Here is a 24,156-nt window from a genome sequence, read left to right as displayed (position 1 = left end):
TAGATAATAAGTCAATCTCATTATAATAGCCAAAACCGACAAAAACTATTGAAAATGCGTTTTCGCTTTGTTAAAAAACTTGTTTCTTAATACTGGTTTCTTCATAATAATAAAATTCTGTTAAGAGGGCAAATAGCATTGGCAACCACAAGACGTATGTTGTCCTTTATAAACTGTTAGTTTTTTATAAAGCACTTTGGGGCTTCATTGTAGAGCAGAAATAAAACAGAGCTTCATGTATCATTCAAAGTCAAAAGGAAAGAAAAAAAACTTGTTATGGTCTACCTAACCTAATGTCTGTCTGCGCAATGTTAGGTTATTTTGGTTGTTGTCATGATAAGGTTGATTACTTCGTATGAAATTGGGTTTTTTATAAGTTTATTAATTTGTGTTGTGAATATAAATTTAAATCCTTTGGCTAATCAGACGTAGTGTAGCAATTAATTGAACTGAGTTTGAATACTTTGCCCAAATAATAAGGTAAGTTGGTAGTTGTAGTAAATAGGTTAGTCTATCATTAATAATCTACAGTAAGAATAATGGGAAATGACTTTAGTCTTAAAAACACCTAACTTAGAATAATTTAGCTTATTATTCTGCCCTGTCTCCTAGATTGTTAGACTATTCAAAATATATCCCAAAAGTTCAAAAATATCAATGGCTAGGGACGTTTCTGTTGTAACTTCTGTTATTATTTAGGCTTTCCTCTCATTTATATCTATTGTAACCTACTAGTATCCTGTGCATATATTTTCTTATTTTAAGTTGAAATTTAGGCAAATAGTGTGAAGTGGCTAAAGTAAATAATTACCAGAATTTGTATACATGTAAAACGTAATAAGAAACTCAATTAAACCAATTTTCAACTGACATTGAAAATAATGTAGCCTACTGTAAAGTATATTTGGATAGTCTAAATTAAATAAAAACTGTACTGGTTGCATATGCATAAAATTCTGCAATGACAGGATAATTATCATCAAAAATCTTACTCAAATGTTCACTGGCTCCACTCTCTCCGGCTGTTCCTGGATGGTTGCATAATTGGAACAGATAGGCTACTATTAAGAAGGACGAGTTGAGGTTTTTTTGCTTAGTCTGATAAGATTTCTTTTAGTCTTGTGAAATCCATAGAAAATTCAATAAAAAGAAGTAAAGAATGTTTTATTGTACCAGATGAAGTAGACTATATTACTAAATTCCATTTAGTATGATTTTTAAAACTATTTGTGGACCAACGGATGATTGTCCTTAGTAGTATGTGCAAAGAGAGATGTACTAACATTCAACCATGTTTTATCAAAAAGACTGGATGATGAAATATAATCAAAATCCAGTGTTTTTAGTCAAATTTTAATATACTCTGAAGAATTATATTAATGAAACATAATTTTCAGAAAGATGAGTTTTGTCATATCGCTTTGTCATTTCTGTGATCTCCATGGACCAAGCATACTTCTCACGTGTTATTCTGCACCACAAGAGGAAGAACTTCAGAGTTCCAATGATGTCACATGCCAGGTTTGTGTCTCTGAGAACTGATTTAGTTAAAGAAGTAAGGTTTGTTGAATAACTTAAAAAGTCTATTACTAACGGTTTTTCCTTGAAGAAATTTACCAAGGGCCTAATATCAAACCCAATTTGACATTTAAACCATTTCGATTTTACGTTATTTTTTCTATCTGCTTTTTTTTTGGTATAATCCTTATTTTATGCTATTTAGTCCATATAAAAAGATCCAGTGCATTATAACTCTTATAATGATAGATATCCTATATGTCTAGATGTGAAATGGGCCTTGATTGTGCAGTGGACAAATTTCGCTGCACGCATCTGATCAGCACAGATAGTCTGTTCTGTCTGCTCCATGAGTAAAGTGCTTACTAGTGTGGCTAAAAACATAAATATCAGTTCTTAAAATGGACACTTCAAGTACTTTGGTTTCGAAAACTGTAAAAAAAACTGATTAAATAATATACAACATGTATATTTGAGTATATGAAGAAACTGTAACCCCGAGTGTAATGTTAACAAAGTACAATGAAAACCTAGAGGTGTATAAGACAAAAATCTGTAATAGTGCTAGTAGTCTACTGGATGCACCTGCCGTCTCACTCCTCGTACCCCACCCAGCACACACTTCCCCTCAAACCCATTGCCTCTTCATGTGCGAACTGTTTCACGTCTAAATAATCTATCTATATTTGTTAATGTTTGGAGTTAAATTCTAATGAGCATTATTCTTTGGCCAATTTTTAGACACTAAAGATTTTAAAACAAGCAAAATCATAAGTCAATTCTTTTGAAGATAGGCTAATGGTTAAGTTGAAATTGTGTTACTTCCATAATACTATTTTTAACAATAACGTATGTGAACTTTGATTATATATATGGATCTTTGGCTATGTATTCTTAGTAAGAATACAGAATATTAATTAAGGTTGCTGGTGAAGCCAGAGATTTACTAATGATACAATGAAAAATTCTTTATTTATACAGGCAAAGTTAGGGCCACATGGCCTTTTTTTTAATGACACTGATAAGACAAAATGTTTAGAAAGTTTCTGGTCTGTCTGCAATAATTATTTGTGACAAGGTAGAGACAAAGTACCATCAAACTACGAGTGTAGGAGGAATTACTTGAAACTTTATAAAAATTTTAGATAACATATAAGAAGATTATAAAACACTGTGTCATTTATTTAGATATATTTTACTCCTCAATGGGATTATCAGTGCATAGACAAATGCTCTAATATTCTGAGGGAATTGATACAAATAATAAGATACTTCTTAATCTTTAAAACATCACCGGTTGACTCATGTCTGTGTGCACAGTCTCAGCTTTGAGATACTTGCCTATTATTGTGCTATTGACCTACAGGCTTGTTCGATGGCGGAGAAGTACGTGACTGTTGAGAGAGTATCTGGGACCCGCTACATCAGCAGTCGTCTGCCTGTTCAACGTCAAGCCCTGGTTTCCTGGCTGACTCATGTCTGTGTGCGGAGTCTCAGCTGTGAGGTAACTGATTGCATCCTTTTCAAGAATTATGTCTTTTTCTATTTATTATTATCACTTTGATTGAGAAAGCAAATATATAAAAAAATGTAGTGTTTTTATTAAATTTATATTATAAATGGCCAATAAGTGTCCCAACGGAGTAACGTAGTTCCACTAGTTCACAAAATTCTATTAAAGTTTTAATTTAAATATAAGAGTTATTTTGTACAAATTAAAAATAATTTTTTTACTAAGTTCTTATCAGAAATTCAACTGTAATATACATATTGAATTCTTACTATAAAAAAGTTTTTACCTAGATATTGTGCCTACCAAAGCTTTTAGTCAGTGATGGATGGAGTGAATGGAAGTGAGGGAGGGTCAGTATTGTCAGAATCATCTTCACACTGTCATTTATGTCAGAGGTATCTTGCTAATGAATTCTGACGCATCAGTCATTAAGTTCTCATATTTAGACTTAACTAAATCTATTTTGTGACCCTATGTAATCCTATATTAAGTTTTGTTTAAATAGCTATAGTAATAAACTGTATTAGAATTTAAATGAAATCACTATTCAAGTTACCGAATCTTGAGTTCACCTTTAATGGACTGAGATGTTTGTACAAATATGCTCTTTATATTTGTATCTATCTTTTACTATAATTTCTCCCTACTTCATAATTTGCTACAGCTTTTTTTGTTACTTCTGAATTATGTTTCCATTGTACAAAGACACCCATGAGTTAACTCTCTGAGCTAATCCTCATTTACACTGATTGCTAGTTTCTCCACCTTCAGCATGAAATATTTGCTATTTAAATACTAGTATAGAATTAAAAATTGGCAATGTATCAATATCTGAGACAAAAAGGTAAAAGTTAATCTATTTATAAGATGTTATTTTATTTCTGGATTTATCAACCACGAGAATCGTAAGTGGCTCAGTTAACAGTTGTTTGGTCAAATACTTGTATTTATAAAAAAGTAAGTTTTCTTCTGTATTTATTGAAGAAATGAAGTACAGATTATTCACTTTGGTTCCACCTTGAGGTTACAATGAACACTATGGTATGGTTCAAGTTTTATAATTAGTAACTTTTATATTGATTTCACAATTTTTTCAGATTCAGATTCAGATCCTTTATTAGTTATCAAGTAAAACAAATTAAAATAAGCTTCGTCAAGTTGATATAGCTAAGTCATAATATTACAACAACAATAAATAGTAAATTAAAATTAAAACAACATTCAAATTCTTAGATCATTAAAATCACTGTTAAAATATTCTTCAGTAGTATAAAAACATTTTCTCCTTAACCAACTACATATCATTCTTCAGTATTTATTACATGATAATTGCCTTACTGCTACTGGTAACTTCTATGAGACTTGTCCAATCATAGTCCAACAATATTTGGTATCACTAAATTAAGGCTTTGTCTAGACTTAGAACTGTGATAAAATTACTGTATATATACGTGCAACTCAATGTCATAATTTTGAGGTGAGGAAATGTCGCTCTAAAACTAGTCAGAAGCTAAAAGACCAGTGATATCTCTTATTGCCTTTTTCCAAATAAAAGCTTTTTTGGCTGCACTTGAGTTGCCCCAAAGTCTTACACCACAGTTGAGTTACGAATATAACAAACCAAAGTACACCATTCACAAAATTTCCAAGCAGAAACATGATCTTCATTTTCTTAAGAGACAAGTTACTCTTGACAGTTTTTTGCAAAGATTGTTAACATGTGCATACCAGCTAAGTTTAGTTTTAAGATAAATACCCAACAGCATGACAGGATAAAAATAAATATCATACAAAATGTCTATATTATGTTTTAGTGAGTGAAGTATATGTTCAGTCTTACTTTAATTAATCAATAGGTTATGTACAGACCACCAGATTTTGACTTGTTCTAAAGAATCTGTATGCTGGATTTTACATTAATAATATTAGTATTATATAATAGGAAGGTGGTGTCATTTGCATATAACATTGAAAAATACGGTAAATTTGTACTAAAATCATTAATAACTACTCAAAATAAAAAGGATTCCAAACCAGAGCCTTGGGGTACCCCTGCAACTATATCTAAGAATTCTGAGAAATTAACACAAACCATTTATTCTCTGCATTTCAAGTAACATTCAATTAATTGTAATTCTAAATGGCTTATTCCATAAAATTAAAGTTTTTCTGACATAAAATAGAGGAGTTACAGTGTCAAAAGATTTGCTCAAATCTATCAGGGTTATATACTTGCTTCTTTTCAAAACAATTTAAGATACCCTCATATATATTTGATTGAAAAATTTGATTTTTAATGTATATATTTTCCTGTGTGAATAATTGCAGCTATTCTTGTACTACTGTTTTGTGAACTGTTTATCTTTCATGAACCATTTTTTAGAATCTGTAGATCATCATACTAATAAAAAATTAAAAAAGATGGTAGAAAATGTCTTGTCAAACTCACTTAATATCACTACACAAACTCTACTCTCAATTTATGTTTCCAGCTGAACCCTTGTGTGTTCTGTGAACCCCCCAACTGTGCTCTGTCCATCTCATTCTCTGTGCGTGATGCCAAAGCTCGAGGATTCTACCACTGGCTTAGCATTGTTGTCAGTTCACGTGATCTGGCCCTGTTGGCTTCTAGTTGGCCCTTCCTTTCACACAACATTCAGTTAATTGTTAACTGGCTTCAAGACAAGGCAACAGAGGTATGTACAGGGCTATTTACATAACTCCTCAAGTTTATGCTATCTAGCCCTGTTGGCTGCACAACATGTATCAGTTACTGTTATTTGGAATCAAGACAAGGCAACAGAGGTATGTACAGGGCTACAGTGGAACCTCGATAAGTCGTATTAATCGAGACTGAGGCCGATCCGGGTTAACGAAAATCCGGGTTAGCCGGAGAATTAGGTAAAAATTAATAAAATGCGGTATACTTACAGATAAACTCCATTATAATTGTAAAAAAATATGCACATTTAATTATTATTAATCCTTACAGTACATTTATAACTGTTCATTTCCTGGTAGAAAACTCGGTCAGCTTTGTTGTGCCAATGTCGTCTGCCGCTTGCGTGCTGTGCCATCTCGCAGTCTCTTCAACATGAGCAATTCAGCCGGCGATGTTTCTGCCTGTCGCTCGAAATAAACCATTAGTTCGTTTAGTTTGGTCACTGCATCTCCATGACTCATCACTGGATCTTCAATGTCCCCGTCTGCCTCCTCAGCGTCTGATTCATTAGCATCAGGTAAAAACGACGTGATCACTTCCTCGTCAGTAAGTGGCTCATAGCCTCCGGTATTGTCTGCCCCTAACCACAGATTAATGTCATTTTCATCAACTTCAGAGCAGCCATCAATATTTTGGAACATATCCAAAAGTTCTTGGGGCTGGACATCGTCTGGAGAGTCATTTTCCATATTACAGTTCCCCACTGGTTGAATTATATTTTCAGGCAAGTCGCATACACCCTTCCACAGTTTTTTCCAACATTTAATTAAGCTGATTCTAGTCACTTGTTCCCAAGATTCTTTGCAGTCAGTTTTCACATTAAATGTTTTGAGAATCTTAACTACACCGTGTCCTCCTTCATTGTCAATGATTGTGCTTAGCATCTGTCTTCTGTAAACCTTCTTCATTATCTCGAGAACCCCCTGGTCCATGGCCTGTAATAGCGCTGTTACATTAGGCGGCAAAAACTTGACGGTAATGTCCCCACTGACCAGCACATCTGCAGACGGATGTGAAGGAGCATTATCAATTAGTAGGACAGCTTTAATTGGCAACCCACAATCTTTTAAATATTTCGTCACACCTGGCACAAAACAATCAAAAAACCAGTTTTTAAAAGTGTTGCTGTCCATCCATGCACTTCTTTGAGACTTGTAGACAACTGGTAGAGAATCCCGATTTACGTTTTTCAGTGCTCGCGGATTTTTCGCTTTTCCTATTAAGAGTAGAGGAAATTTATGCTTCCCCGAAGCATTGCTGCAGGCCATTATTGCCAATCGGTCTTTGCTTTTTCTGTTTTTGAGGCCAAAGTTTTGCTCGGCAACATTCTGTAAAACAGACCCGTCTCATCGGCATTATATATTTGATCTGCCGTTAAATTTTCTTCTTTAACATAATCCAAAAACTTGTTTTTATAGTACTCAGCAATGCTGTTGTCCCCAGATAGACTTTCTCCTGTGATAGATAGTTGGCGAATACCATGCCGTTTTTTCCACCTATCCAACCATCCTTAACTCGCAGTAAAATTTGGTTCACAATCAGGCAACTGTTTATTCAGCTTGATTGCCTTTTCTTGAATGATAGGCCCAGACACTGGCAAACCACGTTCCCTTTCCGCACAAAACCAAACATTCTTCCAACCAAAAACCAAAAATTCTTCGATTTTTGTCCTATTTTTTTTCGAATCCGATACTGTAGATATACTGACACCATAAGATGCTGCAATTGTTTTTAAAGATTCGCCTTTATCTATCCTACCTAATGCCTGTAGTCTCTTTTCCATTGTCACTACAACATTTTTACGTTTTCTTGTCATCGCGTAGATAAAAACAAACGCACAACACAAATGAAGCACACTATCTGAAGCACGATTGCAGTACAGAAGCAAACAATACAGTACACTACACACACAACACGGGCACAAGTGAGTGGAGCGAGGTAGGTTCTGAGGGACCAGGCATGGCGGCGGTAGAGCGTCGGAGAGGATTTGGGGAAATACGCGTCTGTTATTGTTTCCGAGAATCCGGGACAATGACCGCCACTCGGTCGCCGTGTGCCATGAGTCACACACTCACTGTCTTACAGTCCCATCAAATACTGATGCAACATCGATTCACGGATACTATACCACTCAAAAATATTACGTTTTTATTATTGAAATGTTTGTCTGATTTTTTATTTATTAATTGAAAATCGGTCCGGGTTAGCCAGACTTCCGGGTTAACGGGGGCCGACTTATCGGGGTTGTACTGTATTTACATAACTTCTCAAGTTTATGCTATCTAGCCCTGTTGGCTGCACATCATGTATCGGTTACTGTTATTTGGTATCAAGATAAGGCAACAGAAGTATGTACAGGGATATTTACATAGCTCCTTAAGTTTGTGCTATCTAGCCCTGTTGGCTGCACAACATGTATCAGTTACTGTTATTTGGTATCAGGACAAGGCAACAGAAGTATGTACAGGGCTATTTACATAGCTCCTCAAGTTTGTGCTATCTAGCCCTGTTGGCTGCACAACATGTATCAGTTACTACTGTTATTTGGTATCAAGACAAGGCAACAGAAGTATGTACAGGGCTATTTACATAGCTCCTCAAGTTTGTGCTATCTAGCCCTGTTGGCTGCACAACATGCATTGGTTATTGTTGTTTGGCTTCAAGATAAGGTGAATAGAGTTAAAATAGAGTTTTAATCATGATTGAATTTGTTTATATTATTTAAAATTTTAGTTTTTTCTGCTACAACAAACTATAAATCACAAGGTGAGAACATTTTCTTAACCAAGTGTTAATGTAATACTGATTTGAGAAAGAGGAAAGTGAACTAGAGCTAAACTCAACATTCACATAATATTTATGTTTAATAATCCAAATTTAAGTAATAATAAACACCTCTTGTTCTTTGAAACTTTCTTTGATGTTTAAGCTAAACTTGGTCCTATGTGGACCTTTAGGCTATGAGTTGCTTTCTTCTCTATGTATGTGTAATGTCAAGTAAACTGTCTAATTGCATTAAGACAAGGCTTTACAGGGAAGCCAATTTCTAATACTGTACTTAATTTTAGATTTCTGATTCTTGAATTGCTATAATTATTACACATTATGTATTCTTTATTTTTACATAATGTCACATACAAACGTTCACACACATATGCACACACGTGGGCACTCACACACATACATACGCATGTGTGTGTGCATTTCACATCAAGTGCAAAAATATTTTAAAAACAGTTGCACATCTAAAAGGAATAAAATGTAGCCTAATTAACATTTCACACCAAAGAACCTAGAAAAAATTGCTGAGTAATTGTTTTATATGTTCTAGTTTTAGTTCATGTCTTACTGAATTGTGAAAATTTATGATCTGAGCTCTATTTTATAATTTAAGCAATATATCATGGAAAGTTAGGAAAATAGCTTGTACAATTGTTTTATGGTCCTTTAATTGCTTAATTCCAAAAAATATCAAAGTATAATAAAGTCCTAATTTTTGAACTGTGTGTTCTTGATTACTGGTGTTACACTATATTATTATTATATTCTCATTTCTGAAACCATTTTGAAACCAGATTTTGAGTAGTCCCAGTAGGAAAGTTCCATTATATAGTATAATCTGTCTCTTACTACCTGATTACCACTGTATGATATTAGAACATAGTAAGTTTTTTATTTTTATAACTTTTTTACTATTTATATCAATGTTTATTCAGTGTAGATTTTCAATTCTTTTGTGTGTAGTATGATCAAAACGTCTCACAAAAACTAAATCTGTGTATAGTTAAGTATAAGGCAGTAATATTGGTATTATTTAGCGTTTCAACTTGGTGAAGAATAGTGTACGTATATTGACCATTTATGTAATTCAGGCAAATTTTGAATGTCATGTACCATTGTTGAAATAAAGCATGTTGCAAACCTGTGGTTTCTGATATAATTGCAAGATTTTGTTGAGTTAAATTTGAATATTCCTTGAAAACATTCACATCATTGTTTCAATCCCTATACCAGTGTGCTAAACAGTAAACAACTAAACAGCATAAGTAATAACATGTAAACATTAGTTTCTTTTAATTTGAATTACTAGTACAATCATGAGTAAATGAACAATATTTTGAAAACCTTCAATTGTTAATGATATTCACATTACTTTACAACAGAGAATTGTGAAAACGTTTTGGATCCGGCAGATTCTTAATTAAAGAAATTAAATTTCACAACTCTCAGTTACTGACAAGACAATGTACAGGTTTACAACTTGGAGAGACCGTTCCGAGGCATTGAGCCATCTCAGTCTCGGCCCTTACCTCAGCTTGTCAAGTCGAAAGCTGTATACGCAAGGTGAGTGTAGTTTGCTCATGAGTGTTTTATATTCTTATTTATATGTACTTAAATATATTACTTTTGTGACAATGGTAAAACGTTTATCCATCTGATTGATAATGTACCGAACAAGGCTAGTCAGGGCTGTGGTGGTTGACCTTCCCTTTAGGAAACCGTGTTGTTAACTACTGAGAATGTTGTTATCAATAAGATGACTCATTAATCGGTCAAGCATCGCCTTAGCAATTACGTTGGATATTGTAGATAAGAAGGATAAAGATCACACCCACATTAACACACATCAACTTATCCTTTAAGGAAGGTATTTTCCCAAAAGCACTGAAATAAAAAAAAAAAATTAAACTCTGTAGTTTTCTACTAAGGACTCACACCATTTTAAAATTTTTGAATTATTTTTTATAATTTGCAATTTTTAAGTAGTTTTGAGGAGATCTCATTCAATCCAGAAGATGGTTTTGATTTAGGCCAGAGATAACTTTTGATATTTCAGATCTTACGGTTGGATTTATTATGAGTTAACCCTCTCCCACTCGCAAGGCATGAATCGGCACGGCCACCACATAGCCACTGCAGCTTAAACGGCACAGATCGGCACGCACTGCTTTAACGACTAGAGCCGATAAGTGCTGCTCTCGAGTAGCAATATTTTGTACTACTACGGGTTGTTTGCTATCAAGAGACTATTTACTTTACTTTTACAGTAGATTTATTCCATTATTTTGCTATTTATATTAGTTGTGGGGAAACAATGGCGGGTTGTAGTCGTATACTTCGTGACAGTGAAATCGATCTCGTTATTAGTAGTGATTGCGACGATTCAAGTGAGTGTAGTGATGTACCAGAGCTTTGTGAAGTGGTTGGTGGCATTGAGGATGTAGTTCAGAGTAATTACAGTGGCAGTGGCAGTGACAGCGAGCCAGACAATGACCTTCACCAAGTAACTGCACAACAAACAACCCCGTGCCAACCCGCGCCCAGCTGTCCGTGTGCCCCCTCCCTGGTCTTGTACAATCAACTTCATTGATATATGGTAAAATAATTAATATATATAATTATAGTCAATTACAATGACAGAACGTGTGTAAGTTGAGGAACCGCGTATTTTGACTAAGCGCAACCGGCAGAGCGAATTAATTGAGGTTAGAAGCACCGTGAGCGCCTGGAAACAATACGAGCGGGAGAGGGTTAATACAGATTTTGGGGTTCAATAATTCTGTTTTGAAATTAGGTACTGTATAGTGACTGTTACCTGCAGAGTGTGCTGAAATAGTTTTTAGATGTTATGCTACCAGGAGAGAATCTTTTATCAACCTCTTATCTATTACCAACTCTATGTGGGTTGAATGCTCCTCGTTTATGCATCTCTCATGGTTAATTACATTCCAAATAGTTTTTTGTTTGTTTTCTGAAATTGGAATATAGTTTGATGTGGTTTCCTTCCTTACATGCATCAGTCTAAGGCCATATTCCTTCTTTGCCTGAGCTGTAATTACCTTCTCAGCGAACTCCCAAATTTGGTTCTTGTTTACCAATGTCTAAAGATAAATATTTTTAAACCTGCATGCTTCTTGATCGTTTGTATTTTTGAAACTAAATCTTTTTTTAGTCTGGATTTTATCAAGGGGCATGTAGAATTCAGGGTCCAGTTAAGTATTTGATTAAAAATTGATTTGGATTAAAGCATTATAGACAGTTTGTCATGATTCATCCTTCAGGACTTGTTTTATATTGTTAAAGATTATCTTCTTGTTGAGATTGGGAGTATTTTATTTTGAGTGGCAGATCTGGGCAGTGTGATCAGACAGGCCAGTTGTTAAGATTTCTGTCTTGATATCATCATTGTGAATGTTAGTGCATATAAAGTTTGGGGGTCTGTACACTCCTAAAAGCTAGGTTTGAGTTTTCCAGAGTTAATGTGGATCATGGAGAGATCACAGACTTTTCCGATTGTGTTATTTGCAACTTAGTTTCAAGGCTGTCATTCACGTGAATGGTCACACTGCATTTTTTATTAACTTCTCTTGAGAAATCTTTTACAAGTGTATAGTTGTTGATTCTGTTACCAGTTAGCTCCTCACTTGAAAGATTGTGTTCTGTCAATAAAATTAAGGTGGGTTTTTTTGTTTCCAGCAAATCATTAAGTCTGTTTGTCTTCCTTTGAAGGTGGTTTATGTTTTGGTGCAGGACTTTAAACAGTGGAGATTTTTAGTGCTTTAGGGAATTTTTGAAGACCTTTGTTTTATAATGTTTCATTTTGCTTGAATTCCCGATTGACTGATCTAAAAAATTCTGCAGTAATTGGATTATTTTAATGTCAAGTCAAGTCAAAGCAAACTTTATTCGTGAATGTAGAGTACAGAATATGTGTCAATACATAAAAGTACGAGGGTCGTCCAGAAAGTAAAGAACGATTGCGCATCACGGGCGGCGCAGTTCCCCCACCACCGCGGTAGATAGCTTGTTCGTTAGCCACACCTTCTGCCTCAGTGTGAGCTGAGTAGCGGTACCGTGAGGTCACGTTTGCGTCTCCTGTGAAAGTTTAAAATGGCGGCGTTAATTGAAAATCCCGCCAAGTGTGAACTGCGTAGTGTGATACGGTTTCTGAATGCACAGAATGTTCGACCTATTGAAATTTATAGGCAAATTAAGGCAGTTTACGGTGATAATGCGATGAACGAGTCATCAGTGAGAAAATGGTGCATTCAACTTAAGGAAGGTCGAACTAATGTGCACGACGAGGAACGAAGTGGAAGGCCGTCACTCGTTACTGACGAGTTGGCAGCGAAAGTTGATGGAAAAATTCAACAAAACCGTCGTTTCACTTTGAGTGGTCTAGTGGAATTTTTTCCACAAATTTCAAGGTCGCCTTTGCACGAAATAGTGACTGAACGTCTTGGTTATCAGAAAATGTGTGCTCGTTGGGTGCCTAAGATTCTTACTGATGTCCACAAGACTAAACGGATGGGAGCAGCTCTTGAGTTTTTGACTCAGTATGACGAAGAAGGTGATGCGTTTCTTGACCGCATCGTAACGGGTGACGAAACTTGGGTTTCCTATCGAACCCCGGAAACAAAGCTCCAGTCAATGGAATGGCATCACTCGAATTCACCAACAAAAAACAGGAAAGAAAAACCAAATTTGAACACCAGGAAATTGATGGCAACAGTTTTTTGGGACCGAAAAGGCCTAATCCATGTGGAGTTCATGCCGAGAGGCGAAACAATCAACTCAGAGGCCTACATCGAGACCTTGCATCGGCTTCGCCGCGCTATTCAGAACAAACGACGCGGAATGCTGTCGTCGAAAGTGGTGCTGATCCACGACAATGCTCGGCCTCATTGCAGTGCACGAACCAAAGCAGAACTCAATTCTTTCAAATGGCAAATCTTCGGACACCCTCCGTATAGTCCAGATCTGGCTCCGAGTGACTATCACTTGTTTCCAAAGTTGAAAGTGTTTTTAGGCGGAAAAAAACTTTTTGGGTGACGAAGACCTCAAAGAAGGAGTAAAAACGTGGCTTCATTCCTTGGCGGCAGAACAGTATAACGTCGGTATAGAAAAACTGGTGCCACGCTACAACAAGTGCCTTGACAGTTCCGGCGATTTTGTAGAAAAATAGAGTAAGTTTATAAGTATTTATAAATAAATTTTCATGCTCTTATCTTTTGTTTTTATTGACTTATAACAAAACGTTCTTTACTTTCTGGACGACCCTCGTAATTATAAATTAGGTTGACAAATCTCTCCAGTTTGAAAATTCTTCAACGGAGTAGAATGTCTTGTCGGCCAGCTAGGTGGTGAGACGTGTCCTGAATGGCAATAGTCTCTTCTCTTCTTTAAGATGTCTTGGCAGTAGATTCAAAAATTTTGCTCCTGCATAGGAAGGTTTTTTGGCAAACATTGCAAGTCTGTGAGATTGAAGGTTGAAATTTACTGCGTTTCTGGTGTTGTGGGTATGGATGTCGATGAATCGTTCAGCATTGCTTGTGAGAATGTGAATGATGGACTGAAAGATAAACAAGGCAGTAACAGTTTGGATACCAAGGTCTTTAAAGGCACTCCTACAAGTGTCTCTTGGTCCCAAGCTTGCTAGCATTCTCACAGCCTTTTTCTGCATTATTGGGACTCTATTCAGATTTCCTGCAGTTGATCCACCCCAAACAAGCAGTCCATATCTTATGTGGGATTCAAATAGTGAGAAATAAGCAACTTTAGCTGTTGCGAGGTCTGTGACAGCTCTAACTCTTTTGAGCACATACAGGGCAGTACTCAATTTGTTGCAGACCAAATCAATATGAGGTGTCCAAGATAGAGCACTGTCTACAATAATTCCCAAGTACTTAGTTTCTTCCTCCACCTCTAACATCGGGAGTCCAACATTTTAATTTTGTGCTCTACTAAACAGTACTTGCTTTGTTTTTCCTTCGTTTAGTGCCAAGTTGTTAACATGACAGTACTGTTTGGCTACATTTAATGAAATCCGGCTGAATTTGATCAATGCTCATAAATGTTTTGTTAGGGTTTTCTAATTAATTTTCAATTGTTCCTATTTGTCTGTCAAAGAATTATTCATACGTTTCTCCATCTTCAAGCTTCATTGCTGTGGTTGATGGCTTTATTGACCTTATTCTGACTTTTTTATGTCAAGTGAAGGGAGTTTATTAGACAGTTTTTGTGGAGAATAAGTGTCGAGTTGGTGCACCTGTGCTTCTACCAGAATTCAGTTTTTGTAGTTTGAGTTACATGATGCATCTATTTTGTTTCAAAGTGTTGATGGTTCCATGTATTTACTCTGGTTTGTGAGCATAGTTCTTTAGCAGTTGTGAGAGCTTGCCTTGATTTAGTGACTTGCAGTGAGACACTGACATTTGTTTTACAAAACTATTTATTTCCTTTTAATTAGAAGTGGTAAGCTTTGGGTTTCTAAGTCTATTGAATGGACTAAGAAAATTGTCTTGTGAATATTTTCCTCAATTGTTCTATACTGCCCAGTCTCTATTCTAATATAACTAGCTCTTGTGACTTAAGTGAGGAGCTTAATGGTGTCATTGGTACGAAAACCGTGGTATGTGTTTCTACGTTTTTGTGGATTTTTAGAATTTTTTGATGGTTGGTTTCAGAAAAATTTTATTTTGTTTAATAGTGGTTAAGGATTATGTTTTCCAATTCTGAATTTCCTTTGTTCATCGAATAGGAGGGACTGTCTTATGTCATGCTCTTCGTGTAAAATATTGAAATTCTGATGATGTGCTGAGCCGGTTCTAAGTCTTGAGCCCAGTTCTCCCCGGCTCATGTATATGTTTATTTATGTAGTATATGTAAGTGTTGTTTGTTGTGGCTGCAGAAGCACTGACTGTGCTGTTTGAGAGCGCTCTGCACATCCTCTTCAGAGTGGCAAGGAACTTCTAAATTCTTGCACATTAGTGGAAGTACTTATTGTAACTTTTTACCTTTTCTAGTTTTTTTAATGTTATTCACTTATTTATTTTCCCGCTAACATGCTGGCTTAAGTTGCTGTTTCGCACTGACGAGGTCCAGGAGAGGAACTCTTGCCTCCTGCTGCTCTCTCATCATGGGTGGTCGCAGACAGTTTCCAGGGTTTTCCTGCTCTGCTGGAAAGCTGGCCTCCATGACGAGCTGAACACCCCTAGTCAACATCTGTGATACCCTGCTACTTGTTAATTAATTAATTTATTCTGTTATTGTTGCCAGTTATTATAGTTTATACGAGGGCTATTCGGAAAGTTGATTACGTTTTGCGCTGTGGCCGCTAGGGGCGGGACTAGCGCGGCCATCTTGGTGTCAGGACGTCCCACCGCTCAGTGGCTATCCAGCCGTGCTAGCGGGAAGTTCATGTTGTAACGCATCTGGTCACAGTGCCTGTTTGAAATGTCTGCCTGTTCATGACGAAGAGCGAAGTGGAAGACCCAGCATAGTGACTGACGAACTTGTTGAGAAAGTTGACGCAAAGGTCCGAGAAAACCGACGGTTAACCATAACGGAACTCTCGCTTAGTTTCCCTCAAATTTCACGAATTTTTTATACGAAATCGTCACTGATAAGCTTCGCTTCCACAAGTTTTATGCAAGATGGGTACCGAAAATCCTGACCGACGTCCACAAAAACCAGCGCATGGCTGCAGCGTTAACAATTTTGGATGCTTACGACAAAGAGGGTGAATCACTACTCGATCACATCGTAACTGGCGATGAAACATGGGTGAAACATGTTAACTGCGAGACTAAATTGCAGTCAATGGAGTGGGGACACACAAGTTCCCCTCACAAACCAAGAAAATGTTTGCAAACGATGTCGGCAAGAAAGGTTATGGCGACTGTTTTTTGGGACAAGAAAGGTGTACGAGTAATTTTTGTTGATTTTCTGGAACGAGGCACTACAATCAACTCAGAAAGGTATTGCCAAACGTTAAACAACCTCAGAAGAGCGATCCAAAACAAGTGTAGGGGAAAGTTGAGCTCGAAAATTCTGTTGATTCACAATAACGCTCGACCTCACACGGCAAATCGCACACGTGAAGTTCTCGAATCATTCCAGTGGGAGTTGTTTCCTCATCCACCATACAGCCCAGATCTTGCACCAAGTGACTACCACTTGTTCCCAACAATGAAGAAGTGGCTGGCAACGCAGCGCTTTGACGACGACGCAGAGCTGCAGCAAAAAGTGACAAACTGGTTGAAGACACAGGCGGCAGAATTTTATGAGGAAGGCATTGTCAGGCTCATCCATCGATATGATAAGTGCCTAAATTTGAATGGCGACTATGTTGAAAAGTAGTATTTAAGTGTGGCTTTCAAATGTATATAATAAAACTTTTCCTATACTTTGTTAATTTTTAATTCCAAAACATTCCGAATAGCCCTCGTATTTTGTTATTTAATTTTTAAGTTTAGTTTAAATGCTATTTAGTGTTATTTCTTGGTTTTCATTAGGAGCCTGCCCTTAGCCGAAGGATACTGGGTGGAATTGGCAGTTCTTGTTTTAAATTATAGCTAGTCCTAATTTTTTATCCAGGTGCACCTGAGACATATGGCCGACAAATTATGTTAACTGTAGCAATGATTGTTTTAAAAATTGTTTGGCTAAAATTGTTATTTCGGCAAAGATGTTCTTATCTTGGTTAAAGAATTTATTTTTCCTACTCTGTGGTGGTAACTGTGAATTAAAAAAAAGAACCTGAGCACGCTATCCACGGTGTTTTTCTTTTTTCCTTCTAGGTTTATTTCTGATCTGCCATCCCGTTCGCCACCATGGGGGCTCGCTTCCTAATTGTCTATTTTGGGGGTGTGAAAGGAGATGTGCGGTTTCAATGGTAGCAGAGCGTGGTTAGCTGCTCTCTCAGCTGTCTCTCGGGAGGGGTTTTGTTGTTGGTGTAGGTTTAGTGTTAGGTAGGGAGGGGTAGGAGTGCACAATCTTTTTTTGTTCATTCGGAGCTCGCCCTAGCACAGGATACCGAGTGGAATTGGTTTAGTGTCTTGCTTCCTGCAGACTTACCCTTTGCAGGGAGCAAGGGACTCTAAATTGCTTAACCACAAAATTGATCTAACTGTGCTTTACTCCTCCCCTAGCTATGGGTTATTTGTGTTCTCTAGTGTATGAGGGTATGTAGGTTGTGTTCAGTGGATATACACAGGGTATCTTTCTATTAGGTAGCGGTAGTGAGTTCTTCGCTTTGGCCTCGTCAGTGTGAGTGTGCTTTGTGAGTTCAGTCCACTTAGGTTCTAAAAAATTTTGGTGTGCGATTTGTTTATTTATTTATATATATTGTTTGTCTAATTGTTTGGTATGATGTTTTCCCTGGTGCCTGAGCATCTTTTGGAAGCCAGAGTTAGACTTTGAGGTCTTGGCTGGAGACTAATTGTCTATTTTGGGGGTACGAACGGAGATGTGCGGTTTCAGTGCCCAGACACAATAGGCTCTTATGTCAATGTATCCAGACATTATTTGTTATATTTTTACTATGCTGTTTGGACATAATCTGTAGAAAAGGCAGTTTATTTATTAATTCTAACTGTTTTACCCTTTGAACAGTAACAATGAAACAGTCACATCGCCGCACTACAAGCCACATGCAGTAACAATAACGTGGTTACATCTTTTATCTATCTTAAAGCAATATAAACGTAATGCTGCGATTTATTTATTTTTATTAGCTATCCATCGAGGAGTATTAGAAACAAAGTGGAGTTTCTTACTAATCACATCCACTATGACAGAAGTGTACTGTGTGATTAATGTGTAGCGTTACTGAGTGGGGTCAGCTAGCTCTTACCAAACACTAGGAAGTGTTCCACCTTCACTGTAAGCTGTCAGTTGGCTGTTTTACGACATCTGTTTTTTTTGTGATGTAGGCCTATAGAACCTGAATGTCCATTTGTATTTTTAAAATAGAAAAAATTCAATTTTTGTATTTTTTCTTTATTTTTCTTATTGGTTACTACTAAAATATGAATTTTTTAAAGTGTTTGTTTTATTTTACTAAAAGTTGTATGATGATTTTCTTTTACAAAAGTAATAATGTCTGAACAAGTGCCAGATAAAGTGTCACTACAATGAAAAATAGTTGTATAACAAATATAAAAAAAACTTCATTTTTGGTACTTGTTGATATTTGGAAAGTCACTGCCCAAAGGGAAAATAAAACAGAAAAATATTTCTGAAAAGATTCGTGATTTTCATTATACATAGTTTACTCATATAAAAGCTTGCAGAATTGTTTTTAAAGTAATGAATCAAGACCAATATTTGTGAAATCAGGCCATCATAACTAAATTATCAGTATAATTTATCATGTGCTGGATGTTATTGCAGGCTCCATTGTTGGTTTGCTTGGATAATCGAAGCTTGCAATTCTCGTCTGTCTGAAGTCATTCCTCGCTCTCCCTTCTACAAACTGCAGCCTCAGCATGTGTTTGGTGAGTTGATACAAACAGTCAAGGATTGGTGAATAATTTATTACTCTTACCACTGAGTGACTACTACCATCCTTAACAATTTATAGCATCACCCTTTCCGTCTATTGGCTCTGGACTGTGTCATGTCAACCCACTAGAATCTTCATCACTACAGTATTCTGAAGCCTACATCTAAATCCTGTTATGTATCGTTTTTGGAAGAGTAAGGTCAACACTATACCAAATTGAGCCTTAAAATCCCCTTTTGCCAATGTATTACTTAACACTGTCACTGGGAATATTTGATCTGATTAACCGACTTAACGTGAGTTCAATAAATCTCCAAGTCACACTCTGACCTCAAAACAAATAAGTAGTATCATTATTAAATTAGATGCAGCACATTTGATAAGTAAATAAAGTCAATCAATTGTTAGCTGAGTGATTGAAACCAGTAATTTAGGCCAGTCTGATAAACTTCTTGTCTGAGTGTGTTTTGTGGTGTACATCCACATAGATTTGTTTGTACTTTGTGACGCATGTGAACACTTTTACGTACAGTGCATAGATTTAGCAACAATGTTGGTTTAATGAATAGTAAGGCATAGTGAAATGTTGGGATTTTTTACCAGATCCCTAATACTGAAAGAAGATTACTAAGGTCAGGAGTATAGCGTACACTTTTGGACCAAAGTATGTATGTAAACTATTTTTTTTTTATCAGGCCAACAATTATGACACGAGAAATATGATCAGTTCAAACCAGAAGTGCTCCTGGACATGCAAAATCTTAAATAAATGCCAGTCAGGGAAGTTAAAATCATTAAGAGAATATAGTATTCAAATACCAATTTAAACCAAATGATCAAACCAGAATTTGGAATCAGTAAGTTAATAATTTAATTTAAGAGGAAAATATAAGTGTGGCCTGACATGTGTAACATGTGCAAAAATATAAGTGACTTTAATACTGGCTTTGTTCCATGCACAGTTTCAATATTGTGTTCATTCCATACAATCAGAGAGTGAGGTCAGCACTGACATGTAACTGAATATACTGCCTCACTAGTGTCTGTTAGGTGGCACTGACTGCAAGCAGCATAATTTATAAGTTGCTGTAATAGTCTTACTTTTGCCAAGTGCTATACCCAATTTTAGGGAGCTTTGAGGGGACTCTACATATTTTACTTAGAAAGAACTAAACCTATTTGAGACGATATAAGAGTATATTTTTCCTGTAATTACCATTCTAATACTTGAGGCAAAACTGGATTTACAAATTATTCCGGGACTAGTCATGTTATTTTATATTAAGCCTAAACATATCTGTGAAAACTGTAATAGTGACCATATTTTACATTTTGCTTCTCGTAAGTCACTTCTCATAAGTTTAAGGCTTTTCCAAAGGCTTTAGAATTGTTTTAAAACAATTTGTAAGAAAATTATAAAGTTTTGGTTGGATTTATAGAATCTGATTGATATGAAAGCGACATATTATGTCTATTCGTAGTTATGTTTCTGGTATTAAAAGAATATGTTAGACATGCAAAATCTATTTGTATCTAAAAAGTAAGGAGTGATACATGAATAAAAATGCCATTTAACTAAAATTACTCTGTGGAGCTGTTACCCGGAGCCATTCCTCAAATAACTAAAGGACAAAATTTCTGTCAAACAATGAACACTGAGGAGCCCCAAAAATGTATACCATAACTTAATTTTGGCACCACCAGTTTCTCAAACCCAGCGTTGGAGTATCTGTTGATGCAAAGTCAGACAGACACCTCATTACAAAAAATATTGTGAAATGATATTGTTTATGAAGGGTTTTAACATTTATATCCCATTTAAAGTCTTAAGTAAATATCTGGTAAGTTCTGTATGAGATATGTATATAAAATTCAATACTTATAACAATGTAATAAATACAAATGTAATCATATTTTGAAACAATTTGTTTTCATAAAACTATCTAGTTAACTGCTCCAATAATTCCATGAACTGAGTACTATATATATCATTGCTTAAAACTCTACCAACTCAGCTTCTATTTTAGGAGGTACACCAAAGCATCCTCTCCATAATTGCCACGTGCTTCGGTACCTTCCAATAGTCTTCTGAGCACTAGTCACACAATTTCTCAAGTGTCTCTTAATATTCCCTCTTGGGTGTCTTCAGGTGTAATAAACCCCTTAGAGTGCTTGTAATGTACGAGGGCTGTTTCAGAAAGTAACCTCCGGTTGGTCACAGTGCGGGTAGTGGAGGGGAGTAGCGCGCCATCTGTGCATTCACGCACTAAGCAGGTCAGTCGGCATCAAGCTGTAGTCGAGTGAACATCGTACCTGCGCTAGTTTAGTTTTTGTGGCAGTTTGAAATGTGTGCTGCAATAGAAAATACCGCCAAATGTGAAGTGCGTGCTGTTATATACGGTTTTTTTACAGCCAAAGGATACTCTGCAGCAGCTATTCATCGTGAGCTTTGTGCCGTGTATGGACCACAAGTTATGAGTGAAGGAGTTGTCCGTGAATGGGTACGTTTATTTAAAAGTGGACGAGAAAACGTTCATGATGAAGAGAGGAGTGGTAGAACATCCTTGGTGACTGACGAACTCGTTCAGACAGTTGATGCAAAAGTTCGTGAAAATCGACGTTTCACAATGGCGGAGTTGTCTACTGATTTTTCCACAGATTTCTAAGACTCTTTTGTACGAGATAGTGACAGCAAGATTGGGTTACCGTAAGTTATGTGCACGATGGGTGCCCAAAATTCTTACCGACCACCACAAAACTCAAAGAATGGCCTCTGCATTAGACTTTCTGTCACGTTATGCGGACGAAGGAGAACCATTGTTAAACAGAATCGTGACCGGTGACGAAACCTGGATTAAGTACGTAAACCCTGAGACAAAAGAACAATCAAAGATGTGGGCACATTCAGATTCGCCTACCAAACCAATAAAAGCCCGGCAAGATTTTTCTGCCAGAAAACTGATGGCAACGGTGTTTTGGGATGCCAAAGGGGTGTTGTTGGTTGAATTCATGGAACGTGGGACGACCATTAATCAAGACGTGTACTGTGAAACACTAAAAACATTACGACGGGCTATACAGAACAAACGCCGTGGTATGCTGACTTCCGGTATCGTTTTTTTGCACGATAACGCCCGTCCTCACTCTGCTTGCAGAACAACAGCCCTTCTTAAGTCCTTCAAGTGGGACGTTTTCAACCATCCACCTTACAGCCCAGATCTGGCGCCAAGCGACTATCACCTCTTCATGCATATGAAGAAATGGCTCGGGTCCCAGCGGTTTGATGACGACGAAGAGCTCAAAGATGCGGTCACAGGCTGGCTCAAGGCACAGGCGGGTGATTTTTATGCAGAAGGAATTTCAAAGCTTGTGAAGAGATACGATAAGTGCCTCAATCGTGATGGAGACTATGTCGAAAAATAGTGCAAAGATGTAGTTGTAAGATGTATATATTAAAATATTTTTACTTAACTTGGTGTATTTTTTTCAATCGACCGGAGGTTACTTTCTGAACAGCCCTCGTATATTTGTATCTATATATGCATAATATCCGTAGCTGATTGGATCCTGGAATGAAATAACTTGTGTATTGTAGTAATCACATTGTATGGGAACTCTGATATCTTTAGTTTTATCATTGATTATTATATATTACATGGATTTTGAACCTTTTGACCTATGTAAGTGTTTTTTATTATAGAGGAGGGTAGCCTGAAGTCCCTCCGGACGTTTCTGACCGCTCCAGTGTTTGACCTGGCAGCACTGAATGTGCTGGAAGGTCGACAAGTCATTGTGAGAGGTGACATTCCTGCACTGGTCCAGGCAACAGTCCTCACACTTAAGGTTTGTAATCCTAGGAGATATATTATTTCAATATATCCATATGGAATAGAGTATGATTCTTAAATTATTTCACAAAATGATTGAACAATATGAGGAGTATTATGTAAATAATATGTATCAATATTACATATTTGTGGTTTAACAACAATTCATAATAAACTGACGACTTTACTCAACTAGTAGGAATGAATGTTAAAAACAAGGTAAATTTGGTTAGAATCTGTTGGAGTCTATTTGCATTAATTGTTATTTAAGTGAATTTGGGGCATTTATTCAAAGTATTTAATTGTAATTCCAGTCAAATTATATCTGTTTAAGTTGCAATGAATATTACGTACAGTATTGTTATCCTTAACAATTTAAATGGGGGGGGGGGGGGGTGGGGGGGGGGGGGGGTGGGGGGGGGGGGGGGTGGGGGGGGGGGGGGGTGGGGGGGGGGGGGGGTGGGGGGGGGGGGGGGTGGGGTGAGTGTTTTTCATAACACAACTACTGCAGTAAATCCAAATCCCCTAAAAAAAACAAAATCGAAAATAAAATTAAAATAAACTAACTTTTTTTTTTAGGACAATTACTCATAATGATAAGAAAACCCACCAGTCAAAGGGTCAGGGTATGAAATTTTTATAATTCCAAGTTATTCTCCAAGTCCCGAATAATACTGTGAGATTAAGGGAATATGTAGTTTTTTCGTAGTTTTTAATTTTATATGAGTTTTGTTACCAAATCTTTTATGTCCAAAATGCTATAATTTGGACCATGTTTTTATCACTATTTATCTATTTACATGGGAAATATCTCCAACTTTGATGCCTAATTTATGCTCATAATAGTAAAATCTCTCTAGCAATTACCAGAGCAACAGACTAACTTTTCAATCAGACATTGATTCTGCTACAGGGTCGATTAGTCTCTGAATATCAGCAAAACGTGATAGTTACATTTGCTAGTAAAGAAAATCTTCATTCTATAGCCATTACAAGTAAAGAGTCCTTTTTTTACACAGGATCTGTATGTTCTCATAAGCTTCAAGTAGGTTTATGATTGAGTAAGAAGTCTTATTTCGAACGCTAAGTACTTGATTATTGTTACGTCTGTGTTACATATTAACCATTTTTTATTTAATTAAGAAAAACATTCTTGTCTGAAACTTTACGGATCCTTGGTCTAACGCTATTTTTTGTGATACAATTGTCTAGACCAGTGGTTTCCAAGGGTTACACAGATGTGGCTATTGGAACATATGAGTGAAAGAAGCTCCAATGTTTTACTCTT

The 24,156-nt window shown here is 36.5% G+C and overlaps 1 protein-coding gene across 1 annotated transcript; it reads left to right on the top strand.

Moving 5' to 3' along the window:
- The first annotated feature begins 284 nt into the window (after positions 1-284).
- Positions 285-23,917, top strand: LOC124355617 (folliculin-like). The gene is made up of 8 exons (XM_046806779.1): positions 285-480; positions 1,398-1,521; positions 2,885-3,022; positions 5,524-5,727; positions 10,006-10,097; positions 18,930-19,033; positions 22,742-22,884; positions 23,888-23,917. Exons 2-8 carry the CDS (start codon positions 1,402-1,404, stop codon positions 23,915-23,917), a joined length of 831 nt encoding a protein of 276 aa, XP_046662735.1. The 5' UTR covers positions 285-480; positions 1,398-1,401.
- The last annotated feature ends 239 nt before the right edge of the window (positions 23,918-24,156 follow it).

Source organism: Homalodisca vitripennis, chromosome 2, assembly GCF_021130785.1.
Source record: "Homalodisca vitripennis isolate AUS2020 chromosome 2, UT_GWSS_2.1, whole genome shotgun sequence".
NCBI classification, from domain to species: domain Eukaryota; kingdom Metazoa; phylum Arthropoda; class Insecta; order Hemiptera; family Cicadellidae; genus Homalodisca; species Homalodisca vitripennis.
This window is presented reverse-complemented; position numbering and strand designations above follow the sequence as displayed.